General features: G+C 42.3%; 1 protein-coding gene across 2 annotated transcripts in view; it reads right to left on the reverse strand.

Moving 5' to 3' along the window:
- Nucleotides 1-26,697, reverse strand: part of PLXNC1 (plexin C1) — a 163,484-nt gene that overhangs the window by 79,370 nt on the left and 57,417 nt on the right. For both annotated transcript variants that reach the window (XM_019661264.1, XM_019661265.1), the window contains exons 5-7: nucleotides 12,232-12,346; nucleotides 4,862-5,009; nucleotides 612-699 (exon numbers count right to left, since the gene is read on the reverse strand). In XM_019661264.1, the coding sequence (XP_019516809.1) occupies nucleotides 612-699; nucleotides 4,862-5,009; nucleotides 12,232-12,346 (351 nt within the window). The remainder of the gene's footprint in view (nucleotides 1-611; nucleotides 700-4,861; nucleotides 5,010-12,231; nucleotides 12,347-26,697) is intronic.

Below are 26,697 nucleotides of genomic sequence, written 5' to 3' on the forward strand. Positions count from 1 at the left end.
TAACATTATCTGAGTTTCAAGTGTACGTTTCTTTAACACATCATTTATATACCATATTGTGTGTTCACCACCTAGAGTCAGTTCTCCTTCCATCACCATGTATTTGATCCCCTTTACCCTCTTCATCTTCTCCCCCTCTTCTTCTTCCCCTCTGGTAACCACCACACTGTTGTCTGTGTTTATGGCTTTAACAAGTTCTTTTGAAAAAAGAGACTTGACCTTGTCCTTCTCCTTGAGTATGACTTGCCCTTATCTCATGCTCACACCCTCTCCCTGGAACCAAATTCCCACAACCATTCTGTTCAGGAGAGAAGCTGGCAGCACCCCTTGGGCTGTCCTCACTTCAAAGCCACCTCTTGTATAATATTTCCCTCTTGGTGGAAACACCTCGGCACAGTTGTGTGCTCCTCAGCTGCTCTACCTTACTTATTAGGGTTTGAACGAGTGAGCTGATTAGCTCAGGGGCCCTCCCACCTCCCATTAGGCTATGCTCCAAAAGGTACTTCGGAAAGTTCCACTCCACAAAAGAGTTCTTTAGGAAGTCCAGGAGTAAAGCAAATAAATAAATTAAAACCAATGAGAGAAAATTTAAATTTCAAATAAAATCTTACCCTCTTAATGACGAGCAGTTGGTAAAGTTGAATCTTTTTGATAAATGCCAAGAATCAAAGGAGAACGTCACGTTCACAGCTGAAACATCTGGAGCAAAGGGGGAAAAAAAAGTCATTTACGGTGGAGTCCCGCTATCATCAAGCACAGCTGTAAAAGCAAAAAATAAATATTTTTGCCTCTTCTGCATAGAGGGTGGGGTGTGCCAGCTGTTCTCTCCCATTTCAATCAGTATGTAGTTCTTCCCGTGGGCCGTTCACGTCAGGCAGCCAGAGTGCACAACACAAGGCTCCAAACAGACCCGGGTGCACCTCAAAATCCGGGCCTCCCGTGGATAATCACTAGGAAAAACCATTTTCCAGCCCATTTACATCTCATCCTCTCCCCGGGATCACTATCTCAACTTGTAATTGGCCACAGCATAAGAATAAAACAAGTCACTGAGCAAGAAGTGCCTAGAACATGAGAAAAAGAATGTGAGAGAGGAAATCCTGCACCTTCAGAAAAATTCGCACTCCAAATATTTCCCTAACAAACTCTAAAGTGTGGTTCCCGTGGGCTGGGATCCATGATGTTCTTAAAGTCAACTGTCGCCAAATCTATGATGCAGATTTTCTTATTTGCCTTTGAAAACCTAGCCATTGGTTAGAAAACCTCAAAAGAATAAAGTCAGAAAGATAAACACTGTGCTAAATCAGCATTAGAGAAATGTCACATTTCCTGTATCTCTTTAACTTACATGTACTCTATCAAAGATGATTCCCAAACCCAGTTGTCTATCAGAGTCACTTGAGAAACTGATGAAAATATAGATTCCAGAGCCACGTTCCTACATATCAGACTCAGCGGGCCTGGGAATCTGTGGTTGGCAACATTCCCCACATAATGATTGTATATCCAGGTCTGGGTGCCTTCCAGGGACCAGTGCTACTCTGTGATGTTTTCACAGTCACCCATTTTGGTATTAACATCTTCTTCCTTTTATGAATTAGTGGGGATCATAGATGATGCTTTTAAAATCAAAGTCTTTACTTGATAGAATAAGAAGTTAGCCAAGGGGCCAGCTGAGTGGCTCAGTTGGTTAAGAGTTGGCTTAAGAGCACAAGCTCTGAGCAACAGTGCCACCGGTTTGATTCCCACATAGGCCAGTGACACTGTGCCCAAGCTGAGCTGTCGCTGAGCTGCCAACAGGTGACAGGATGGCTCAGCTGGTGTAACAACAAGATTGCCTGTTCAATGGTGGGCTAGGCCCACCTGCAACTAAGACTGAACTTCGCACCTTGAGCTGAGCTGCCGCCTGGATGGCTCAGTGGACAGAGCATGCGCTCTTAACAACAAGGCTGCTGGTTCGACTCCTGCATGGGATGGTGGCTATGCCCACCCGCAACTAAGATTGAACATAGCACCTTGAGCTTAGAGGCCATGAGCTGCCGACGGGAAGCCAGATGGCAACTGGTGCCCTCCACAACGAAGATTGAAGAGCAACAACTTGGCTGGTCCCCTCCCCCAATTCCCCAACACTGTTCCCCTCCCCCAATTCCCCAATAAAATCTTAAAAATAAAAAAAGAAGTTAGCCGAATCTTGTTGGCACCTCGAATTTTCTTACTGAAATTGTATTAGGGTGTGATTCCAAAAGTCTGAGAACCCTTCTATTAAGTTGCTTCTCTACAGCAACAAGATTCATTCTGAAAGCCAGGATGACCCATAAAATTCTGCTCACATAAAGTAGGTATGTGTAAAATGATAATCCTGTGCTAAACACAAGGATGTTTGGAAGGCTGGCATGACCTCTCAGCAAGGGCAGTTGCTAAGTGTTCGTAGAACAAACATATGGGCATTTATCGCCGAGGGACACCCAGTGAAAATGCATGTCAGGGGAATCTACAAATGGCCAGTGACGAAGACTAGCAAGTTGCACTTTTCTGAGTATCAACTGTGCACAAAACACCATTGGGAAATATCACAAGGAAATGAACATAGATGACCTCTGCTATCAAAGCATTTACAGTTATTCTGGAAGACATAAAATAGGTAGACATAACAGGTAGAAAACATAATGACAGCAGACAAGGGAACACCCTATGAGTGGTCTGAGGTAGGTCCATGTAGCACCTGGGTAGCAACACTCGGGTACCTGTGGGGGACCAAGAGGGCGCTGGAATGACCAGGACAGTTAGAGCTGAATCCAGCAAGGCTGTGTGGAAGAGGTGACTTCCCCCAAGGTTTCAAAGCAGAAGGGCAACAGGATCTGGTGCAAGGGGTGAGGTTACTCTAGGTCATGGACAACGGTTTGGCAGTGGCTGCTGGCTGGCTGAGCGCAAAAGGTGGGAAGTGAGATTGCCTGCTTAGAATATGCAAAGCATCCAAAAAAGGGCAGGGGAAAGGATGGGTGCAATTGATGGAGACTCTAAAAGCAACCAGCTAGCTTTACAAGGTACTCTCAAGTACTTCAGAAACATATTTTACAGGTGAGCAAGATCTGCATTTTAATGACCAAATTTAACTAGAAGCATATCACAAAGGCTGTATAGTGTGGACAAAGAAAAGTGGAAAATTGAAATAATTTCTCAAGCAATTCAGATTCAAACAGCTACTGTGAGCCCAGTGGCTGAGAGGTATTTTTCATCTTGGCTCACTGGCCTGGTGTATTCAATGCCTTTTTGAGGGATTTAGGATTAATTAGGTAACACCAGCTCCTGCCACACAACTCAGCTCCATTATGATCTTCAGTCATTCCTGGAAGACTGTGCCATGAACTTGATTCTACTTCCAGCCTTTCTCAACCGAAGGGACTCGTGAATTCTCAATCTACCTATTGTAACTCCTAACCATCTCTGAAATCCATGCACTTCTCTCCATCCCTGTCTGCCTCTACTGCAGTTCTCACTGTTCCCCTCACCCCCTCATTGCAACAGCCTTCCTTCTGTCTGATCTTTCGGAACTCAGATTTTCCCTCCTCCAGCCCATTCTCTACCTGCCGCCCTTCATTCATTCAAGCATCAAAAATCTATTGACTGGGGGTCGGCTAGGTATCTCAGTTGATTAGAGCATGAGCTCTGAGCAAGAGGGTTGCCGGTTCGACTTCTATATGGGCCACTGAGCTGCGCCTTCCGCAACTAGATGGAAGACAATGACTTGAGCTGAGCTTCTGCTGAGCTAGCAGTGGGCAGCTGGATGGCTCAGTTGGTTAGAGCGCGTGCTCTTAAAAAGAAGGTTGCCAGTTCAACTTCCGCGTGGGATGGTGGACTGCACCTCCCACAACTAGATTGAACTCGGCTACTGGACTTGGAGCTGAGCTGCACCTTCCACAACCAGGATTGAAGGACAACTTGACTTGCAGTTGATGGGTCCTGGGAAAAACACACTGTTCCCCAATAAAGTTAAAAAAAATATCTATTGACTGTAAATGGCTACCTTGTGTGCCAGGAACATTGTGCCTTCTTTGGGATCCATTTTCTATCACCCTGCTTTCCACCTGTCCCTACTGCTCCTCAAACAAAGCTTTTCCTCTCCTGGCCATCACACTAGTGGGTCTCTGCTTGGAAACTCTTCCCCCTCTTCTTTGTCTGACTCAACCCTACTCATCCTCCAGGAGGCATTTCTTGCCCCTTCCCTCCCACCCCCCGAAGTCCAGTTAGGCAGCCTTTTCATGTGCTTCCCGTGGTACATTCTGCTCCCTGTATTTACACACTGCATTGTAATGAGTTGTTTACTTGTCTCTACCCAATAGGCTATAAATACCATGACCAAGGACTAGGTCAGTCTTTTTTGGTTACTGTAGCCCTAGCACCTAGCATAATACCTGGCACATAGTAGATGTTCAATAAACACTTCCTGTATGAATGAATGAATGCAATGAACTTAAGATGATAGAACACTGGCTGCTTTATTTTCTCTTCTCATCAAGGACATTCCAGCTTTTTGGGTGTCTAAATTCTCTGAACCATTTGGGTAGGATCAGCTCCATGGACTCTGGCTTTACTCTCCTCACCTATCCAACATACTGTCTGTCCTCTGTCATTCTCCAGTCACATCTGAGGGTGGGGTCCTGCAGTCATGGATGAGGTGGAGCAGAGGTGAGCAGGACGGAGGGGAAAAGCAGGAAGCAGGGGGTAGGGAGAGAGTGAGTCTATAGTGTGGGACACTACTCCGATTTCCTGTCATTTCACTTGCTTCCTAGGCAATCTGAACTTGGGAGGTTCTCTTGCCTTCTTCACTTTCTAACAGAAAAGCAGCAAAGAGTCCACTTACCTTTGTAGGCCACTCTGGTTGGGATGCTGCAGGTGCAGGTCTTGTTCGGGGGACTTTTACCTTCGCAGAGCTCCCTGCCAGTTTCCACGTTCTTCACCATGCACTTGGAGTGTCTTGGAAAAACGCTTCCCACCAAGGTCACTATAGTCTATGTGGGGAAGAAGATGATTCAGGAATTAAATCATTGTGTTTTCCTCCTCTCCATCCATCCTAGAGCCTTAAGAAAACTCGCCCTCTGACCTGCCATAGAGGAATTTCTCAGATTGCGGATGTAAAGGAAGAGATGTTTTATTGGCTATCGGGTTTGCTCTTTTGTGAATCGCATATTCATATTCTTGGACTGTTATTTTGCTTTGTGTGTATTTTTCTTATCAATTTTAAGAGCTCTCTGTATAGTATAGATATTAATCCTTATCTGTCATATTACTGACACATATTTTCTCCTAATCTGTTTGCCCTGCAACTTATGTGTGTGCTATCTTTTATCCTACACATGATTTTATGTAACAAATACAGGGTTTCTTGACTTGGTTACAAAGTTCTTCTCTAAATCTTGCTTATTGGCAAATATAAATTGTTCCACCATGTTTATGTTTTACTTTTTAAACTTATATCGTTAATGTATCTGGAATTTATTTTCATATATAGTGTGGGATAAGGGTTCAACTTTATTTTTATCAAGATGGTAAATCAGCTATGTCATAACAATTTAGAAAACAAAACAAAACAAACAAAAGCCTCTTTTCCCACTGAACTGAAATACCATTTTTGTCATATATTAAATTACCATATATGTAGAATCTATTTCTGATCTCTGCTCTGTTCCAGTTATCTATTGATCTATCAATACTTCTATTCCAATGTCATCAAGTGTTTATTACTGTGACTTTAAATATATTTAACATTTGATAAGGCAAATCTCTCCTTATTTGTCCTGATTTTCATGATTCTCTTGGCATTTCCTAGACATAATTCTTCCATATGAAGTTTAAAATCATTTTGTCCAAAGAGGGTAAGGAGACTATGACTCTAACTGGAACTGTAGTAAATACTTGCATTAATTTTAAGATAATTTACACCTTTATGATATAAGTATTCCCATCCAAACACATGATTTTTTTTTTCATTTGTTTCTGTTTGACCTGGGGTTCATTTACAAGGGTGTACCTTGATTTCCCAGGTGTTACACTAAAGGAAGGTGGCCTGTAAAATCTACTTTTAGAATTATTTAATATTTTGTTTGTTGTCAAACATACATTCAAATTTGGAGGTGGAGGTTGTTTTGTGTGTGTGAGTGTACACAAGGGAACACAAAAAGAAAAATCTTGAAATTTCCGATAAAGCAACTTTTTCTGCAATGAATTATCTAAAGGAACAAGGCAGCCAGTTCACCTGTTGAAAAGGAAAATTAAAGAAATTATTATGTCAATGGTGAACCCCTTTTGCATCAGATGTATGAAGGGGACCCGGTGGGCAGGTAGGCTAAGTATTAGGAAACTGGGAGCAGAAAAAGTGGTAACCCCATCATAGGATGAAAGCTATGGTCCCAGGCACCCTCGGAGGTGTCATCTTCTGTTATACTTCTGACCTCTGCCCCAGACTTTCTGTATGGCTACCTAGGAGTCTGCTGTCTTTTGACCTGTATTCTAGCCTTGGGGTCACCCCCATCTTCACATTTTCAAAGAATTCTGTTTCTGAGCCATAGAATCATGCTGGAAGAAGGCAAATTCTTATAAGAACTGAAGTCCAACCATCTCTAGGCCATTCCCACTAGCTCATCTTTACCTTCGCTAGCTGAACTCTCATCCATCTGCCTTCTGCACCCTAGCATTTCTATCTGCACCACACATCTTAGCACATGATCGCATCACATATTAGCCTATGTACATATGTGTTTTAAATGCATTTCATTGTTCAAACATTATAGCCAAAGTATCAGAAAGTTTTTTAAATCTTATTTTCACCAGCTGTTTTAAATTTTCCACTTTTCCTCCTAGTTCTCACACACATAGTTTTTGCATCCCTGTAATTACTGCATTTAAGTCCATGAATATTTATCAAGCTCTTAACATGTGCCAGGTTCTGCACAAGGTATTGAATACTTTAGTGAACCAAACACCTACAGTCCTTGCCCTCAAAGAGCTTAGTAGAAACTGTGGGAAATTCCACTAGACTGAAACTGGAGGGCCACACGGTATGAAGAGATCATTAAGCAATGCCAGGAGCCAAGGGCTAGAATGCTACAGTGGAAATGGAAAAAAATGGACGGATTTAAGGTGCCCTTTGGAGGCAGCACGGGGCAGGACAGAAAGCGTGGTGTGTGGATGCGAAGGACTTTCATGAACAAATGGATGGATGGAAGTGCCATGCACTGAGATGTGATACACTGAAGGGGAAGCTGACTTTGGGTAGAAAATTCAAGATTTCCGTTTTGGACGTGTTTAGTTCAAGATACTTGTGTGATAATCAAGAGGATATGGGCCTGGAGGTCAGATGATCAATCAGGGCTGGAGACAAAAGAGACATGAACATATACATGATATATGAAGCCATGGGAGTGGATCAGATTGTCTCTGGACAAAGTAGAGGAGCAGAAGAGAGGAAGAGCCAAAACTGGGCCTGAAACAACTCTAATACTGAGAGTCAGGGCGAGAAGGAGCCCGGCAGGGAGGCTGAGGAATGGCCAAAGAGAAGGAAAGGAGCAGAGAGAGAGCATGCGATGGAAGACGGGGTCTCCGGAATGCAGCCAGTAGCCAGGTGAGACGAGGATTTGTAGCATCTGCTTGATGGCTACGTGGGGTTCACTAGTGACCTCAGCAAGAACAGTTTCAGGGGAACAGTGGGGCAAAACCCAGTTGGGAGTTGATCTGAAAATAAGAGAGAGCAAGTTTTTTTAAGTGCAGCTAAGGAGAGGGTAGCCAGGGAGTTGAAGGCATTTTTGCATGATTTGGGTTTCCAGGTGAGTATGGTTAAAAAGCTGAAGCCTTCACTTAATAAACCCAAGATGGGAATCCTTACCAGTTGATAGTTCTTCCATGAGCTACACTGGATAAGAGGGAATGTAGACACAAAGGATCAGGTAAACATAGAAAGTTTGAGTGTTAATTAGGCGGTCATGTCCACGGGGTCCAAGAACTGCCTGCTGCCTTACATTCTACCAGGTCATCCAACATGCCTTGTTCTATTTAACCATTCTCCTTATTACCAAAAAGCACCTTATTTCCAGGTTTCTAATTCTATAAATGCTACTGCTATAGGATCTGCATGCTTATGTTTTTTCTTCTTTGAACATACTTCTTCAGAATCCTAAACCTGGAACTACTGCTTCAAACAAAACAAATGTATTTATGACTTTTGAAACATATTGCCAAACGGCTTTCCAAAAGATTGTGCTAATTGGCATTACCAATGCTAGATGTTAGCATATCTTATTATCACTTTAATTTGTATTTATTTGATAGCTGGTAAAGCTGAACATAGTGCCACGTCTATGTCTAACTCCCTAAACCTCTTTTTATGAGAATATATGCTTTTGCCCAATTACTTTCTGGTGTCTTGATGTTTTTCTTTTTAATTTCTCCCAGCTTTAATATTTTGCAATTAAGATTTTGCCTGTTGCAAATGTTTTCCTAAAGTCTGTGCTTTAGTTAGCTCTTATTTTTTTGTTGTATATATTTTTTAAACTAAGCCAAGTATATGAACATTTTTCTTTTGTTATTACATACAATATTGCTTCGCAGCTAAGAAAATTATACTTTCAAATTATTTGATGTTCAATTCTATTTTCTGTTAGTTTCCCTGTGTCAGCTTTTCATATGAATTTCTTAATTAGCCTAAATTTTATTTTTATATTTAATGTAAAATGTAAATTAAATTACAGTTTCATATTGTAAGCCAGTTACCTACCTCAGCACCTTTCATGAAATAATTATTTTGTTTTCTATTATTTTATGGTATTTGATATTTAAGTTTTTTACATTTACTTCTGAGCTTTCTACTCTAGTTCATGGATCTATATTCTTATTTTTAAACCAGAATCATGGGCTGAATTATTGTCGTTATATGTATGTTTACAATCATATGTAAATGGTGTTGCTTAAATAATTTTCTTTTTTTCAAAATATATTTTGGATATTCTTGACCAGTTCATATTATTCCAGATGAATTTTATATTAATTTTAAGACCAGGTCTATTCAGATTTTCACTGGGGTTGCCTGAAATCTAGAAAATAGATTGAGGAAGAACTGACATTTTTTATGATGTCTTCCCACCAAGAAACACAGTATGTGTCTGGATGTATTCAGCATGTCTTTCACATTCTCCAACAAAATATTTTATATGGTTTTGCTTTCATTTGTATTTATGCTTTTAATTGATAAGGTTTCCCTATTATTAATTATAAATAGCCTCAACAGACCACTGCCCCACATTGTAATTGCTATTAGAAAAAATTGCTTAAGACAAGTTGTTGCAAAGCCAAAATTACTATTTTTGGTGCTGTCTTCAATATGTATCTCCTGGCAAAATGATTTTAAAATATAAGGTATATACCTTGCTTTTTAAGATTATTCCTGAGTATTTCTGTTGTTTTTAATGAATGGGATCTTTTATTAATGGACATTAACGGTTTGTTTTACCTCACATGTAATAAGGTTATTGATATTTGAATGTTTATTGAACACTTACCACTTCATTTTACTTTTATTAATTTGAAGTTATAAAAGCTAACATGCTTAGATTTTGAGGATATACACATAAGAGTGGCAAATAGTGATAGTTTTGTCTATTCCGTTCCAATAATTATTCCTATTACTTGTTCCTTGTTTTACTGGATTGGACAGAAGGTGAAAAATAATGTGTTTTATATCAGTGATGGTAGAGTTCCTTGTTTTCATTCTGATTTGTAAAAGAATGTTTCTAGCGACTCTCCTCTAGGGACCATTTTGTGGGAAATAACTTATTCCTATGTCCTTTTGTGTTTTTATCACTGTAAGCCATTTTTACTGAATGTTAAAATCTCCTTATAGGTATACACAAACATATAACTTTACAGAGTGCAAAAATGGGATCATGACATACATTCTTTTTTGAGTTTGTGCATGTGAAGTTTTCAGTTTTCTTCTTTTTATATGTATATGTCCTTCCTCTCCACCACGTCAGTCATTCCACCAGGAGAGCCCATGTTTACAACCTAGTATGAATTCTTTCATATTTTTCTCCAATATCAAATAATCATACAGAGACATATATAAACATATATAGGAACTTTTAAAATCAATACAAGATCATGCTATACATACTTTTCTGCATCTGACTGTTTTTACTCAATCCCATGGAAATCCCTCCAAGACAATTGAAATTGCTCTAATTATTTCTTTTTAATGCTGATTCCTTAATGAGGATATACTATCTTCTACTTGTTTTGTGTAAAGAGACAAAGCTTCTTAGGAACAGAGTCTCTGCATTATATGAGAGGGGATGGCTTCTGTACCTAGAAAGTTACTAGAATGTTACTAGTTAGATAATGGGGAGTTCCCAAATACTCTATGAACCGAGCTAATAGGCAGAATTGAGGAAATCCATAGCCTGCCATCTCTGTAGGTCAGGATGAGGTATTATTTAGATAAACAAAAATCTGAGACTTTCAGGTAAGTCACAGATGACCATAAGGAGAGAAATATTTTGAAATAATATGACCAAGAGATGGAATCAGATGTCTTATCAACAGTGTTAAAATAATGAGTCCTAAGTTGGTTTCCAAGAATAGCTTTATTCAAATCACTAAATTCTTATCTCCTTTACCTTGAGTGTGATGGTGAGCTGGAGAGTGAGGTAATGGTTGTGTGTGTAGGAAGACTCTTGAGGGATCAGGGTAAACCACAGTGGGACTCAGGATGCGGGGGAAAGCACTAGTGGTTGTTTGAGTGGTGAACATATTTTGCAATGTTCCAGATTAAATATAAATGGTGGTTAATTTATACTAGTGAACTCAAAGATAGGTAAGCAAATTGGTAAGCCGCACATTTTATTTAAACAAGTTACTTTCCCTCACTATATTTAGCTGAATTATTACCCTTAAAAATTTCAAAACGATGCAAGAAAAAAAACCTTGCATAATCTTAACCACTTATCAGAGTCCTGAGTATATTCAAGGATCATGGTATTTTCCTCCTACCATTCTCTATCAGCACCAAACTCAGCTATTTTTTTCAGACTGAGATGAGAAATAAAAATTTGGCCATACCTATGCTTACAGGCCTAAACATCTTTTTTCACAGAACCGATTCACTCCTGACTCAGGCCTGATGGAGACTGGATGAAGGTTTTGAAAGTTCTTTTTTTATACTATCCCCCCAGGAGGATAACAGAAAGTGACACTGGCCAAATAACTTTAAATCCGTGAGTTCTAATCAGTTATGGCTTGAAAGCTCGATTCTTGTATTATTTATCACTCATTAAATGTTCTGGCTCTCCTTTATTAAATGTTAAATCATCTTAAGTGGTATGGTTCTTGCCATTTGAAATGGCAAAGAGTAAGAGTAAAGAGCAAGTGGCCCATTTCCTTGTTAACGTGGCATTCAAATAAAACAGAGCAAGCTCAACAGGCAGGTCAACTGGCTGCTAATGGGGATTCAGTACAATTATTCCTAATACAAGAGCCATAATTAGGGAGAAAACGTCTTCTTACAGCACCACTGAAATAGCACGGCAGGAATTCCATTTTCCCATAGGGTGTGGTTGGTGTGTAAATCAGAAAATGCTTGAATATGCTCATTTCTTCCTTTTTCTCATCCAATGACAAGGCTCATGTGATGCCAACAGCGGTACAGCCATCGCAGGGGCCCACTGGCTTTCTTTCCAAGGCATCCCATTTTCAATATTCACTGCCCACACTGGTTTCTCTCCCCTCTACCAATATTACTTGAAGCCATGTTTTTAAGGCAGTTGTCCGGAGAAGCCTGAACACATTAGGAAAAGGAACCAGAAAACAAAACAAAATTCTACCCTTAAGCCACCCTGAAGGCATCTTGTTGGCCATGAATCTGAACTTCTTTTTTCTCTATTTTTAAAATCAATATGTTTTTCTACTATATGAAAAGTCCATCTTTTCTTTAAATTCAACTATGAGAGTCATCTGCAGTTCCACAAGCCTACCAACTCCACATGGGCAGGCTCAGGGTGTGTCTTGTTCTCTGCTTGTGGTGTGTGTAGCATCTGGTAGGCATTCAGTGTTCGTTAACTAAATGAATGACTCTCCTAACCAAGCTCATTTAGTCGCTAACAGATATTTTACACACAAAAGGAAGTTAGCATCAATCGTGCAAAATAAGACAATACAATAGAGACAAATAAAAATCTTTTCTCTTACCTGATCTTTGCTTCTTTGAGATATGTGAATCTGAGGGCACTTTTTAGCTCCTGATATAATATCCAGCCAGTTTTCTGAGTTCTCTGAATGTACACAATCATCTTTAAAAGTACACCTATTAAAAAAAAAGAGGGGGGCAACAAAACAGCAACCCCACACATGCATTAGTTAAAACTTTCTCATACTGGCTTCAGTATAAAATGCCAGGCTTTGTATAGTGGGTTATTGATTTGGAACGAGAATAGGAACATGATGCTAAAACCATGAAAAGCAACAGGAAAATAGCAGAGTGTTTTTTCCATCATGTCTCAGAGTAGAGAACAAATGCAGACAACACATTGAACTTAGACTCCTGAGCCATCTCTCAAGATGACATCGCCAAATACCTCAAAAGCACATACTCTCATAGATTCTGAAATTATAGAGCTCCCTTCTAGAAAAACCGAGCAAAGCACAGCTCAAGAAAAGGTTTATATATTGTATACACTTTAGGTTTGAAATTCATTTCCAGACTATTAACCTAATGTGCACATTTTTTGTGTGTTTTAAGAAAAAGTTACTATTTGATGCTTTGCAGTACGATAACTGAATAAAAATATGTCAAGGGCAATGTCTTCCCAGGACTTAGATAAGACATTCCACAGCCATCTGCTACAAAACATTTATTTATACAGATGCATCAAATTATATCAAAAGATATAGGTGAAACACTTCCCAGGGCCACTTCCCCAAGTCAGCCAGCTCAGGGGATGCCCCCAAAGTCCAAGCTGTGGCCAGGGCCAACCACTTTGAGAAACATGATTTGATCACTAGTTTGCTTGATGTCTCGGTCACTCTAGGTCACGTTAACTTGGGAACTCTTGTCTCACCAGAAGGGCTGTGAACCCGACAAAAAGAATGAATGCCAAGTGCCATGTTATTTTCAAATGGTATTGGACTCCGCAGACATTTCATTGAATAATGTCAAGGAAACCACAAAGCATCTCTGTTATCTATGCCTTCTCAAGGCCTAAGGTTAAAATGAAGGGGTGTTGGGCAGAACCAGTGACAGAGTTTCAAAAGAAACTGAAAATTCATAAGTCATGAGATTGAAAAGTAACCAAATGATAACTACATTTAGCTGTGGGGAGTCCCTTAACGGATCTGAGTTGAATGAGAGGTGGGCCCAAATAGTGTATTTGACATGCGCTGACATTTCAAAAGCGTTTTACTTCTTCCTCTTTTTTTTTTCTCTCTCTCTCTCTTTTTAAAATTCTTAAGAATTTAGGCCCTGTGTCTTTGTCTTTGAGCTCTGTGCTAATCTGAGTTTGACAAAAATAGAACAGGAAGCCAACAAGTTTCATTAAACATCATCGCCAAGCACAATATTCTCAGCATATCATGGTATTCTGACATTTTGGGGAACCCTGCTTACGGTGAGCACATTTGTGTCTGAACTCCCCTACATCTGTGTTAGTTCCTTCTCCGATATCATGACCAGGAGGATTTTCATCAGCAATTCTCCAAAGCCATAAATTTATCTGTCCCTTGATGGCTAGCTTGTCCGTCACAGACATTAAGTTCAAATTAAACCACCTCTCAATGTCAGGAGGAGTTTGCAATGGAGGGACAAGAACTGCTGGATTGAGAAACAGAAAATGACAATGCTGGTTCCTTATTTTGTAACTGAAAGAGATTATGTCTGTCAAAACCCACCTGCCTTTCACGGGCACTCTGGTTTCTATAAGGTACTTTCTCTGCCCATAACGGAAAAAAAAAAAAAGCCAGTTCTACAGAGATTAGCATACCAATAGTTTCCTAGGCTCTTCATGCTGCCTGGGAGTCAAGGCCTACGGCTGCCAAAAAAACAAGTGTAAAATGTTTCATACAAATAGTGCTATAATTTGCCAATCTGTAGAAAGAAAACAGTAGTACCACTGAGTTATCACTCCCTTTTTTGAACTCCTATAGCATTTCTTGTCAGAACCACACATTTTGGTATTTAATCATATGCTGCCTTGAATTACAACTTAACTGTTTCATATGTCTGTGTCATTTCTCCTCAAGTAAGCTCTAAGCTCCTCAAAGGAAGAGAGAAGGTCTTTAATATTTCTTCAACAAATCCCTCAGTGTCTCCCAGCATGATATGCAAATACTAGGGTTTCAATAAATATTTTTGAATGAGTGGATGAAATTTCTATAGATCCATTCTGTTGGTGATTTTTCTTTCTAGAGTTTCCCTGTGACTTATATGTGACTCCTACTTACAGTAAAGAGACTATTTTTAATGTAAACTAAAAGTTCACATCTGGGGTTGAAAGGAAACAAATTAGAAATTAAAGTTTTTAAGTTTACCTTTTGTGGAAAAAAAAAGAAGATATATAATAAACCTTTTATTTCCTATTTTGTATAAGGTAAAAACAAAATCTAACCACGTTATGCAACTAAACATGAATTTTTTACTTAGAAAACACCTCTGAAATTTCTAAACTCCCATTCCTTGCTTCTTACCAGTTAAAAAAAAAAAAGCAAACTGTGACACCAAGAATGTATAACCAGATGGTCAACCAACAACAGTGTCTTATTACTTCTCCAATATTGCAGATTATAAAATCTTCATGACAGCACATTACCCACACATTCAAACTTCTGAAGGAGGGGAGAGCAGATCTGAGAGTTCCCACATTTTGGTAAACAAAAGCAGTTACTTTGAAATGATCCCTTTGGAGAGCTATCCCTCTCATTCCTGTGTATGAACAAAGGCAATGGTTAAGTGCACAAACACTTAAGCCATTGCCCAAATAAAAGTGAAATCGCTTTATTGGACGTTTGGTGCGGCTGATCCTCAATTAGGCACTCTCCGATAGGCTGATTTCTTAACCGGCTTTATTTCATTTTCTTCAGGCCACAGAAAGGAGGGAAGTTGGATTCGGATTAGGATGAGCACATTCTGGAGAAAATGGCAGAGATAGATTTGCTTTCCTTACCCTAAGCTACTGTCTTTACTCCATCCGCTAATGAGAGTCTATCCATAAGTCCTAAGATTCCTGATCAGTATTTTATTTTTCTAGTCCTTTATTCAGCTAGATCGCATGCCTACATGATAAGGCCAACGTGCCGCATTAGCCTATGTACAAATTAAAGCCAGCTCAGATGCAAAGGAAAAACTGCCTGAAGAAAAAAAAAAAAAGAAGAAAAATAGGGCCGGCCAAGTGACACATTGGTTAAGAGCTGGCTTGGGACGCCAGAGGATGCGGGTTCAGATCCCACATATGAGGGCCAGTGACACTGCCCTCCACAGCTAAGATGCTGAACAACAGCTCAACCTGGAGCTGGGCTGCCATGAGTCGCCAGCGATGGCATAGGCTGCAGCCCCTGTGGCAGTGTGTTGCCATGGGCTACCGTGTATAGCCAGCAGCTAGCGTGAGCGGCCAGCAGCCGCAGTGAGCGGCAGTCCAGAAGCCGGCGACTGATCTGCCTCACCCAGGAAGAGAGCAATGATGGTGCCAACTTGGGCCAGTGAAGCAACGTCCTCCACAACTAGACTGAAGAACAAAACAACAGCAACTTGTCTGTTCCCCTTCCCCCAATTCCCCAGCGCTGTTCCCATCCCCCCAATTCCCCAATTAAAAAAAAAAATCTTTAAAAAAAAAATAATAATAACTTTCCTTGGCGTAAAACATTGTATGTGGAAACAACTTAGTGAATGAAACTATTTAAGAAGGCCTGTTCTTATCAGTTTGTTATAAAATCTGTTGTAGAGCCTAATTTATTAAAAGTAATAAAAGACCGTGGCCAGGTGGCTCAGTTGGTTAGCGCATAAACTCTGAACACCAAGGTTGCCGGTTAGATTCCCACATGGGCCAGTGAGCTGCGCCCTCCACAACTAGATTGAAGACAACTACTTCAGCTGAGCTACAGCTGAGCTGCCGGTGGACGGCCAGATGGCTCAGTTGGTTAGCGCATGAACTCTGAACACCAAGGTTGCCGGTTAGATTCCCACATGGGCCAGTGAGCTGCGCCCTCCACAACTAGATTGAAGACAACTACTTGAGCTGAGCTACAGCTGAGCTGCCGGTGGACGGCCAGATGGCTCAGTTGGTTAGAGCGTGTGCTCTTAACAACAAGGTTGCCAGTTCAATTCTTTCATGGGATGGTGGGCTGCGTGCCCCCCTGCAACTAGATTGAAAATGGCGACTGGACTTGGAGCTGAGCTGCACCCTCCACAACTAGATTGAAGGACAACAACTTGACTTGGAGCTGATGGGTCCTGGAAAAAACACATTGTTCCCCCAAATAACACATTGTTCCCCAATAAAGTTAAAAAAAGTAATAAAAGTTTGATACTGCCACTCAACATATAAGTATGTGGATTACCCCTATTTCATAATAAAGTATGTTCAAAACCCGGGCCCCAGCTCATGAACAGGGGGATTCCAGATAATTGCTTCTAACTTTGCTGCTTAGAATTCAGAAAATATTTTCATACTGTGGGTTTGCTTCCTGCATTTATGGAAATCTGTCTAAACCCTAATATCCTCGAGTGACTACCCCACCGTGCACCTGCACAGAGGGAACATTGCCCCATGCCAGGCACTGGTCTGAGTGTTTGCAGTTAGCACTTTCTCATAGGTCCTTACAAAACCTCAATCTACAGGGACGAAACAGAGGCTCAGTGAAGTGCAATACCATGCCAAGGTCACACAGCTACAAGTGACAGAAGTCTGGTTTCAGAATCACACACTTGGCTACTCACTGCATGACCTCCTATGAGCCCTAACTGCCATTTAATAAGGTGCACAAGATAAAGACGTGCTGAGCTCCTCCTAGCTTCCTGGGGCCTCAACAGTGGTTGGAGGCTGGGGCAGGGGCTGGGCCAGGATGAGGAGACAGAGACGAGGGCCCCAGAAGCAGAGAATAAAAAGGTGAGGCAGTCTCTAGGGTGAAAAGGGTAGCAAGGATTTGGGAGGGGAAAGGATTCTGGGAGGCCTCTAATTTTTATCTATCACCAGCCCTGAATACAGAACATTCAACTATAGGTTAGAATTCCAGGAGGCCCCCAACTTACAAATCTATTGTGTTCCCAAAAATTTGCTTGCAAACCATCTGTTTGTAATATGGAGCATGCTTTTCTCCCCACAGAAATAATATTATAAACAGTGATTAGGTTTCCAGGTTAGTCCACAAAACCTATTTATCCATAATGATACTTCAATACTATACATTTGCAATAAAAGAGTAGCAGAAAACAATGAGATTGCAGCCATTTGCATTATATGGCAGTTTTTCTCCTTTACTTATTTGTGTTTCAGCTCAGGTGGTATTCTGGGCACAGTGCCCAGCTGGATCGACTTTTAAATTTATTATTATAGTATTGTATTCAGACAGAATTTCTATTTTTTTAATAGGTATAACTTAAATTATGAATTGTTTTCATGCCAACATAAAGAACAGGGAGACCCACCTCTGAAAAGGAGCTGAACTGTCCAGGCAGGTGAAATGCTCATGGCCGGGGGACCTTGAGATTCTCACTCTATTACATTAGAATCTCTCAGTAAAAATTTACCACTTACTCAACCTTGAAATAGAAACTCTGAACTCAGAAATGTAACTTCTACTTCCTGCCCCTCGAATTTCATCAGCATCCTCTAATCTAATTGTTCACCAAGAGCAGACAGTCCCTGAAGGAAACTGAAAACTAAATATCAGGTAATTGGCTTGAATGTGAGGGTTGCTGTGACCTGTTCCAAAGATCCTATACTGATATAATATCAGAAAACTTTTAATAAGGAAACAATCCAGCCTCTCTCTCAGGGAACAGAAGACTGTGTCCACGCAGGGGGAAGGTTTTGTTGTAAGAGTATCCCAAGGTCTTCTGCTAAGTGATTTGATGTCTGTATTTTTAGGAAAGGCACAGAACCCATCGGAGGAGCCAGGTGGTCCCCCAGAACCAGGGACGTTCATTAACATTGTCAGTCCATGAGATGAAGAAACCAAACTCAATTGAACAGAAGAGAACAGGAAGTCACCGTGACAAACTAATTCTGAAGTCAAGGCCTCCAGAGCCAGGAAAGGGGAATGCCAAAATACAAGCCCAGAATGATGGCTGGGAAAGCTGAAAAATTGGATCTTCATCACTGGAGCTGAAAGTCCGTCTACATGATAAAATTATGCTAGTAACAGAGGCAATTTAGTCGGGTTTTTTTTTTTTTAAAGCAAAAACATCTAACATGCCAGGCAACATTCTTTCACACGATGTAGTTCATTTATTCTCCACAACAAACCTATGAATAGGTGCAATAATTGTCCCTGCTTTGCAGATGAGGGAAACTGAGGCATAGCAGGTTCCAAATTACTTTCCCAAGATCACAGAGTTAGTAGGCAGAGGGGCTCAGATACAAAACCAGGTAGTGTAGCTGCCAAGTCCATGGCCTCAAACACTACCCTAAATTGCCTCTCAGAGCTATTGTAACAATTACTGAGCACCTTCCCATGGGCAAGACACTGTTCCTAGGGTTCCTGGGAATTAATTCATAGATCCTCACAACCCCTTCCTCACAAAGGGGAATTTCAGAGATTAGGACACTGAGATGCAGAGGTTAGACAGCATGGTGTGAATCTTAGCAGTCTGGCACTGGTGTCCATTCTCTCAGTACTGTGTCAAATTCCTCAAAAGTTTTAAGGGCTTCCAGGATAGCACCATCAAAAATGCCAAGATAAAAGTCAATGGGTCCTCCCAGAGTATGAGCCACAGGGGAAAACAGAGGTTTTATTTCATTTCTTGGCATTTCTCAAAGGTCGTTTTAGGTGTTAATGTTTTAAGGGTTCTACTGCTAAGAAGTTTGGGAAACACTAGTTAAACACGTTTCTCTGCGCAGGACTTCTCAGAGCTTTGAATATGCTAGCGTGCTTTGTAAATTTCCAAAACAGGAATGAATGATGCACCATCTTCCAACTTTTTGATGGAGGATCAAAAGCTCTATTCACACACATTAGGAAACACTGGTTAATGAGCAGTAATCCAAACAGCAGATCAAATTAGAAAACTTCGGGCCTTTTTTGGCTTTTTCTCAACTGTCATGCTCAATTGATTGTGACCTATTAATTCTAAGCCTCGCTCTACACTATCTCCTGCATTCCACCCTTACCCCTCATCTCTCACCTGGGGTCCTGCAACAGTCTTCTGGTTGGTCCCCCTCCCACCTCCAGTGACTCCAATCAGCCTCCACACCGATATCTAAGTCATTCTCAAGCACACAGCTGATTATATCACTTCCTACTTAAAAATCTTCAATTGGCACCCTTTCACCTACACCAAATTCCTCCACCGATGTGCTTGCTTTTCAGGACCTGGAGCCCCGAACACGTTTCTACACTCCTCTTTAACCCAACTCTACATAGCCCTTGAAGTCCTCTTCAAATGTATCCCCAGGTAATTGTGGGGTGATGAGTCTATTGAGCCTGCAAGCTCCTAAAAACACAGACCCCTAATATCTAGTACATCATGCTTGGTAGCAGTTATTTGATAAGCACATGCAGTACAAACATCTCAGCTCTTCCTAGCTGGTGCTGTACCTACTGCCCAGGATGCCCTGGGGCCTGAAATATTGGTGAGATCATGTTCCTTCATCAAGTTAGTTCAATGTCACCTCCTCCATGATGTCTGTCCAGCCTCAGGGCAAAGCAACTGGTCTGTCCCCTGTGTCGCCATGGCACCTTACACTGCTCTTTGTAGAAGCTCCTCATATAGCACATTGCATTAGTTGCCGATTGCCTATCTCTCTGACTAGATTGTAAGTCCCCCAAGGGAAAGACCCAGTTTATTCATTTGGTACCCCAGGGCCTGCTACCTTATCTGGTGTTTATTCTACAAATATTTACTGAGTGTGTACCAGACACCAAACACTGGAGGAGGCACTGGCCAGTTAAAGTACCTCTCTTAATGAGCTTATATCCCCATAAGGCACACAGACAGCAACCAAACAAGCAGAGGGTAATTTTAAAGAATTTCAAGTTGAGGCAAATCTTCTGCAGAAACCAAAAATATAGCTGGGAGGAACTACTTTAGATAGGCTGGTCAAGAAAGATGGCATTTCAGCTCAGAGTTCAAGGATAAGAATGATCTAGCCACATCAAGAGTAGTGGGAACAGCATGCCAGGCAGAAGGAACAGCATGTGCCAAGACCCTGAGTTCACTTAAAGCTTGGTCTGTGCAAGCAACTGATTAAAGAGCAGACTGGCTAGAACTTAGTGAAGGAAGGGGACAGTGGTTTTCCCAGTTACAAGCCGGTGACCTTGGGCAAGTCAAGTGCCTTCTCTGTGTGTCAGGCTTTCCATCTGCAGAAATGCAAATAATATTAGTTACTACCCCATGAAGTTTTACAAAAGGTATACCTATTTAACTGAGGCTTATAATAAATATTAGTAACTGTTGTTCTATTTATTACACAGGCAAATGAAACAGAATTTCGACAAAAATGTGGGTGACATAAGCCAAACAAACACAAAATGGTAGTGACGAGACAGGGATTTGGGCCCATTTGCATTGCTCACACATCCCAGGTCAACACTCAGAATGCCTTTTCTGTGGACGGAGGCAGACACAGTTCAAGGCTTCTTGGAAGAGTCTTAATTACAACCTTCCTTCCTCCAAAGAATAAAGGGGTTTTTGGGGTCTCCCTACACCTTGACCCCGAGCTCAAGAGCACTTTCCACAGGATAATGAAATGACTCATTTGGTGTCTGATTCCCATACTAACCTGCAAGCTTCTCTAGGGCAGAGCCTCATTCATCTTTGTTTCCCCCAGGGTCTAGTACAGGGCCTGGCTCACGGCTGGTATTCAACAAGTGTTACTGAATTGGATTAAGAATTAAATTTTAAAGTGACTACATTCTTGTCTATGTCTCCATGATACCAGCATAAGTTATCCATTGATTTTTTGTTCACTGGGTTGGCCGATCAACTAGTGCGGTGGAAAACCATCCTTTGTCTTGAAACTTGGAGCTACTTAGCACACAGAAAACACATTTGCAGACGGCACCAGTCACACAAAGGGATTTGTGGCCTTCACCCCATGTGGTTCTTTTGTGGGTGAGGAGTATACTAAAAGTTGGCATTTTTATTCCCAAATGCAAACCATGAACAGGAGAATTTAAATGAGACATTTTAAAAAATAGGTAGCATTGCAATAAAAACGGGAAAATGATGCCTTTTGAGTCAGGAAAATCTGGATTGAAAGCTGCCCTCTCACACATTCTCTGTGTAACTGGGGCAGGGGGGCGGGCGGGAGGGTACCGGGCATTCCCTAGCCTCCCTGGGCCTCAGTTTCCCCACCAGTACACAGGTGGCAATAACAACCCCACCTTCCTGAAAGCAATATTGAATACCACACTGGGCATATCAGAAATGGCCTACTCTTGATACAGCAGAATACAAGCGTCTGAACATTATAAAACATTACAAAAGAAAGAGAGAAAGAAAAAAAAAAAGACTGGCAGGAAGGCTTGCAGTGAAGAACTCAGCATTGTGTTTGAGTGTTGGAGGAGTTTCTGGGAACAGGACGAATACTAGGTCACAAAGACAAGTGAAAACATTTGAGAAATTTAATGCCAATCAATACATACTTATGAAAGTGCCTGCTGCCTGAGATAAGGTCATTTCAAAAAAATCTATTCCATTACAACATATATTTACTAAAAGGGGTGTTCCTAAGTGGTACTTGTTCCAAGTCAGAGAGCATCAGTTAAAGAGATGGAGCAGATAAGCAGCTGGGATGCTGAGTTCTGAGGACCTCAGCTGGTTGCCTGCTCTCCCAAACAGAACTGGCTTCTGTGTTAAGGTGAGCATTCTCCCTCTGCCGGCCCCTGGCAGCTGTCGGGATGCCAAGGGTCGACCTGTGGCCCTTAATGGGTTTTTCCCCTCTTCACCTTTTGCTTTGAAGTAAGTAGGGTTTATTCACAGCTCCTTGACAGCTGATAAAGATGGTGAAGAACCCAGGGGATTCAGGTTCAATCAGACCCCTCTCCAGTGTTAGACGACCCCTAAATCCTTTTCGGCATTCTCGGTAATCCAGATGCATGGGTTCCGTCTCTGCCAGGGTAATTCAGCAATGCCCCGAGGCCCCAATAACATATTCCTCTTTGCTCCCGACTGCTTCCACCCCACAGACAGTTGTCCTACTTGCTTCTACACAATTAGCCAGCACAATGGGGTCCTCACACAAGAAGGAGGGGCCGCCCCCAAATCCCATTATTACCATTATTGCTGTCATTAGAGCCTCGCTGGACCGCGAAGCAGTATCACTGCACAAGATTTCAAACCAAGGACACATCCCAGGTTGGAAGGAAAGGAGAGACGAATGCAGAATTAGAAGGATCATCTGTCTCAAACTGTCTTCCTAGCCACTCACCTAGATGTGGCCACATCCAACGAAAGGAGACATCCCCAAAGTTGAATGTGCTCCTTTAGGTCTTGGCTCAGATGTCTCCTTCTCAGTGAAGCCGCCCAGGACCTTTCCGGTTAAAACTGCAACCACTCCTGCCTCCAAGACAGCAAGCACCCTACCCGCGCCTCGGCTGCTTCTTCGTGATGTTGATCACCATCGCACATGCTCTCTGTTTCCCTCTTGACTTTTACACTGTCCATCTTCCCTCATGTCATGGGTTGAATAATGTTCTCCCCAAATTCACTCAGAACCTCGGAATGTGACCTTATTTGGAAATAGGGTCCTTGCAGGTGTCATTAGTTAAGAATCTCAAGATGAAATCACCCTGGATTTAAGATGTCCAATGACTGGTACCTTGCTAAGAAAAGGGAGGAGATTTAGACACACAAGGAGAAAAGGCCACGTAAAGACAGAGGCTGAGATTGGGGTGACACTGCCACAAGCCAAGAAACCGCAGGCACCACCAGAAGCTGGGAGCAGAAAGGAAGCATTCTCCCCTAGTCTTCAGAGGGAACATGGCCCTGCTGACACCTTAATTTTAGATTTCCAGCCTCCAGGACTGTGAGGGACTAAATCTGTGTTGTTTCAAGCCTCTGACTGTGTCGTCATCGGTTATGACAACCCGGGGAAACCGATGCACCTCACTAGAAGGACTCCACGGGGGCAAAGATGTGGGCCTGTGTTGTTCACTGATAGAGAATCTTAGTGCTTGGGACAGTCTCTGACACATACTAGGTGCTCGATAAATATGTGTTAAATGAATGTGTGGATGCTTAAACTTTCCAGATGGAGGGTTTTCTATAGCTCAGGCTGACCCTGAGTTCCATAGGCTTCCTTATGTATAGCCGGTCATCTGTGAAGGGTCCCTGCAGAGCAGGCTCTCTCTGCTGCTCCCACCTCCAGGAGGGGCAATGTCTCTTTGCTGCTCTTCCCTTTAGCTACAGAGGTAGGTAAAGGGACTGGCTTGGGAGTTAAAGCTAAGCCTAGATTTGAATCCTGGTTACACTGCTCATGCAACCTGTGGTACGCAGAACAATGGCCCCCAAATATATCCTTGTCTTAATCTCTGGGACCTGTGAATATGTTAGCTTACATGGCAAAAAGGACTTTGAAGATGTGATTCAGGATCTCAAAATATGGACATCATTTTGGATTATCTGTATGAACCTCAGGTATTCACAAGGCTCCCTATAAGAGGAGGCAGGGGGGTCAGAGTCAGAGAAGGACATGTGATGACAGACACAGAGTTCAGAGCCAGAGAGATCTGAAGATGCTACCCTGCTGGCTTTCAAGATGCAGGAAGGGGCCATGAGCCAAGGAATGCAGGCTGCTTCCAGGAGCTGGAAAAGGCAAGGACACGGATTCTCCCTGCAGACTGCAGAAGAAACATCACCCTTTCCACACCTTGATTTTAGCTCAATGAAACCCACTGCAGACTTCTGACCTCTAGAACTGTAAGATAATCAACATATGTTTCTTTAAGCCACCAAGGTTGTGGTAATTTATTACAGAAGCAGTAGGAAACACATACACAACCTAAAGCTGTTTCCTCATCTCTAAGGTGGGTATTGTAATAATGCTTACTTCACAGGGTACCAGGAGGTCAGTACCTGGTATATGACACACATATTCTTCTCTGGGCATGCAGACCATGTCTTCTGGCTGGGCCTGGGCTCAAGTAAAGCTTCCTGAGGGAGGAACACAGTAAGTCTTTCTGAAGAATAAGTGGGCACACCCTGATGGACTCCTCTACTGAAAAGCCCTCAGTGGCCTTCTCTGCTGCATACTGCCCACCTCTCATGATGGCAGACTTGACCAGAGTAACACAGGCTTCAAAAGAATGTGGCTATGGGTGACCGTGCCCCGTGGGTTGTCTTGGACAAGTTTTAGGGCAACAACAGCCCATGATGGACCCTGGGGAGGCTTGAGGAAGGAATGTCTCTTGGTGGAGAGAAGGAAGGCAGACCTCAAGACAGGAGAACCATGTGAGGAACTGGCTGTGTCCATAGCAAATCATTTAACTCTTTTTGTTTGTTACTCTGAGGTACAGATTTGTTTAGCATTTAAATTTCAGTTTTCTCTTTTGTGCTCAAAATCCCCTTCTCTTACTGCCAGCCCTTTCAGAAAGTCTGATGGGGGACTGGCCACAGAGACCTGTTGCTAGGCTGAGTGGAGAACTGGTCTAGTTCACAGTCTCCCGTGTAGGATAGCCCATCAGCAGCTGAAGACCTGAAAACTACCAAGGGCTGCTGGAAGGCCTTCCAACTGTCAGCATGAAAAAAACAAGAGGAGCATGGGCAAATGTTAAATTATATAACTACTTAAGCGGGGGCTATAGACACCTTGTGATTGCCATGCCTGGAGGGTTTGTCCCCACCCTGTACACATCCTGTGCAGAGTGGGGTATTACAGGATGAGACCATAAAAGACAAGTGTGGCCCTTCCTGCGTGGCCCATTTTCTAAAGAGGACCCAATGGAATCTTGGTTCCATTACGTGACAGGGACCAAAGCCCCATGCGGGTGTTGGAAGGGGGCCAGGGTACAGGAAGTCTGGAGAAATATCTGCCAAGTAGATGACTCAGGCAGATATGTGAGATAAACTCACTCTTTACAAAATGTACCAAAAGGCAGTGACCTGGAAGGAGTCGGGGTGGGAAATGCGGTACAGCTAATGCTTGGGTTAACACAGTTCACCTTCTCCACTGCCATCAGAATCATCTCTTAAAAACAAATACGATCATGTCAGTCCTCTGCTAAACATCCTTCAATAAGTTCCCAGCACCAATGGGTCAAGTGCAGATGCAGAGCCCTTCACATCCTGGTCCCACCCAGCACCTATGCACCGCCTTCCTTCTGGAGCTGGTGCTGGAGTGACAGACACATAATCCAATCTGCCACTCCCTGAGAAACCCTCTTTTTGTGCTGGTTCTTCTGCCTGAAATGCCTCCCACCCTCTCCTTTCCTTGGTGCAAGTCTACTTAGGCTTTAAGGCCTAATTTCAACACCACCTTCTCTCGGAAGCCTTTCTCAGCCTCAGTTACAGCTAATGGCTCCCGGCTCTGGGGTCCCACCATCATAATAGCTAACATTATCTGAGTGCTTACTACGAACAGGCACTGTGTCTAGGATGTTATGCACATGATCTGATTTAATTCTCTCGGCAGCCCTGTAAGGTTGGTACTATTACAACCCTGCGTTATGGAAGAGAAGGTAAGAAACTGCAGGTCACACAGATGCCTGATTCTTGATCCCAAGCAAGCTGGTTCCAGGCCCTGCATTTTTCTTCCTCTGCGAACCACTCCTCCTGCCAAAGGGAAAGTCGCCCTCCCGCATTGCTGTGCATCCCCAATGGGCTCCTCCTCCTACATTCCTGCTCGGTAATGACACCTCTGTCCTTCCAGTCACCCAAGCCAGACGCCAGCACTCCTTCCACTATTATCTGAACACCAATGTCCCTGCATTGCTGGGAGAAGAGCGGTAACTCACCTCGCTGCACCCTCTGACACCCAGCCCCGGCATCTCTCAGAAGTCCTTCCCCATCTAGTTTAGGTGCCCATCCTTTCAGCTCCAACCTAGTGCCTAGTCCAGGGCCTGGGACACAGTAGGAATCCAGTGTATGTCTGAATATCATTTCTTTATTCTCTTTGTGAGGACTTAGATCAAAGGAGAAAGAACTGATCTCCCAGAAAAACAGTGGCCATCTTGATATTTTATTTTTCTATTTTATAGTCCTATTTTGAGTGTCGGACTCCAGGGGGAATCCAATTAACCACTAAGTCCTGTCAATTCTATCTTCCAAATAGCTCTTAAGTCCACCCACTTTTTCCCATAGGCGTTATCACCTCTCTAATTCAGTCCCCAGTCTCTTGCTGGTTTCCCACCACCTTTTAAGCGATCGGCCAGCTTCCAGCAGTGTCCCCTCTAGTCTATCTTATACCAGAATGCTTGTTCTAAAACACACATCTGATCTAGTCTCTCTTCTAATTGAAACCCTGCAATGGCTCCTCAAAGTCCTTCCAACAAAATGCAGACGCTGTCACA

Source organism: Hipposideros armiger, unplaced genomic scaffold (genome assembly GCF_001890085.2).
Source record: "Hipposideros armiger isolate ML-2016 unplaced genomic scaffold, ASM189008v1 scaffold_342, whole genome shotgun sequence".
Lineage (NCBI taxonomy): Eukaryota > Metazoa > Chordata > Mammalia > Chiroptera > Hipposideridae > Hipposideros > Hipposideros armiger.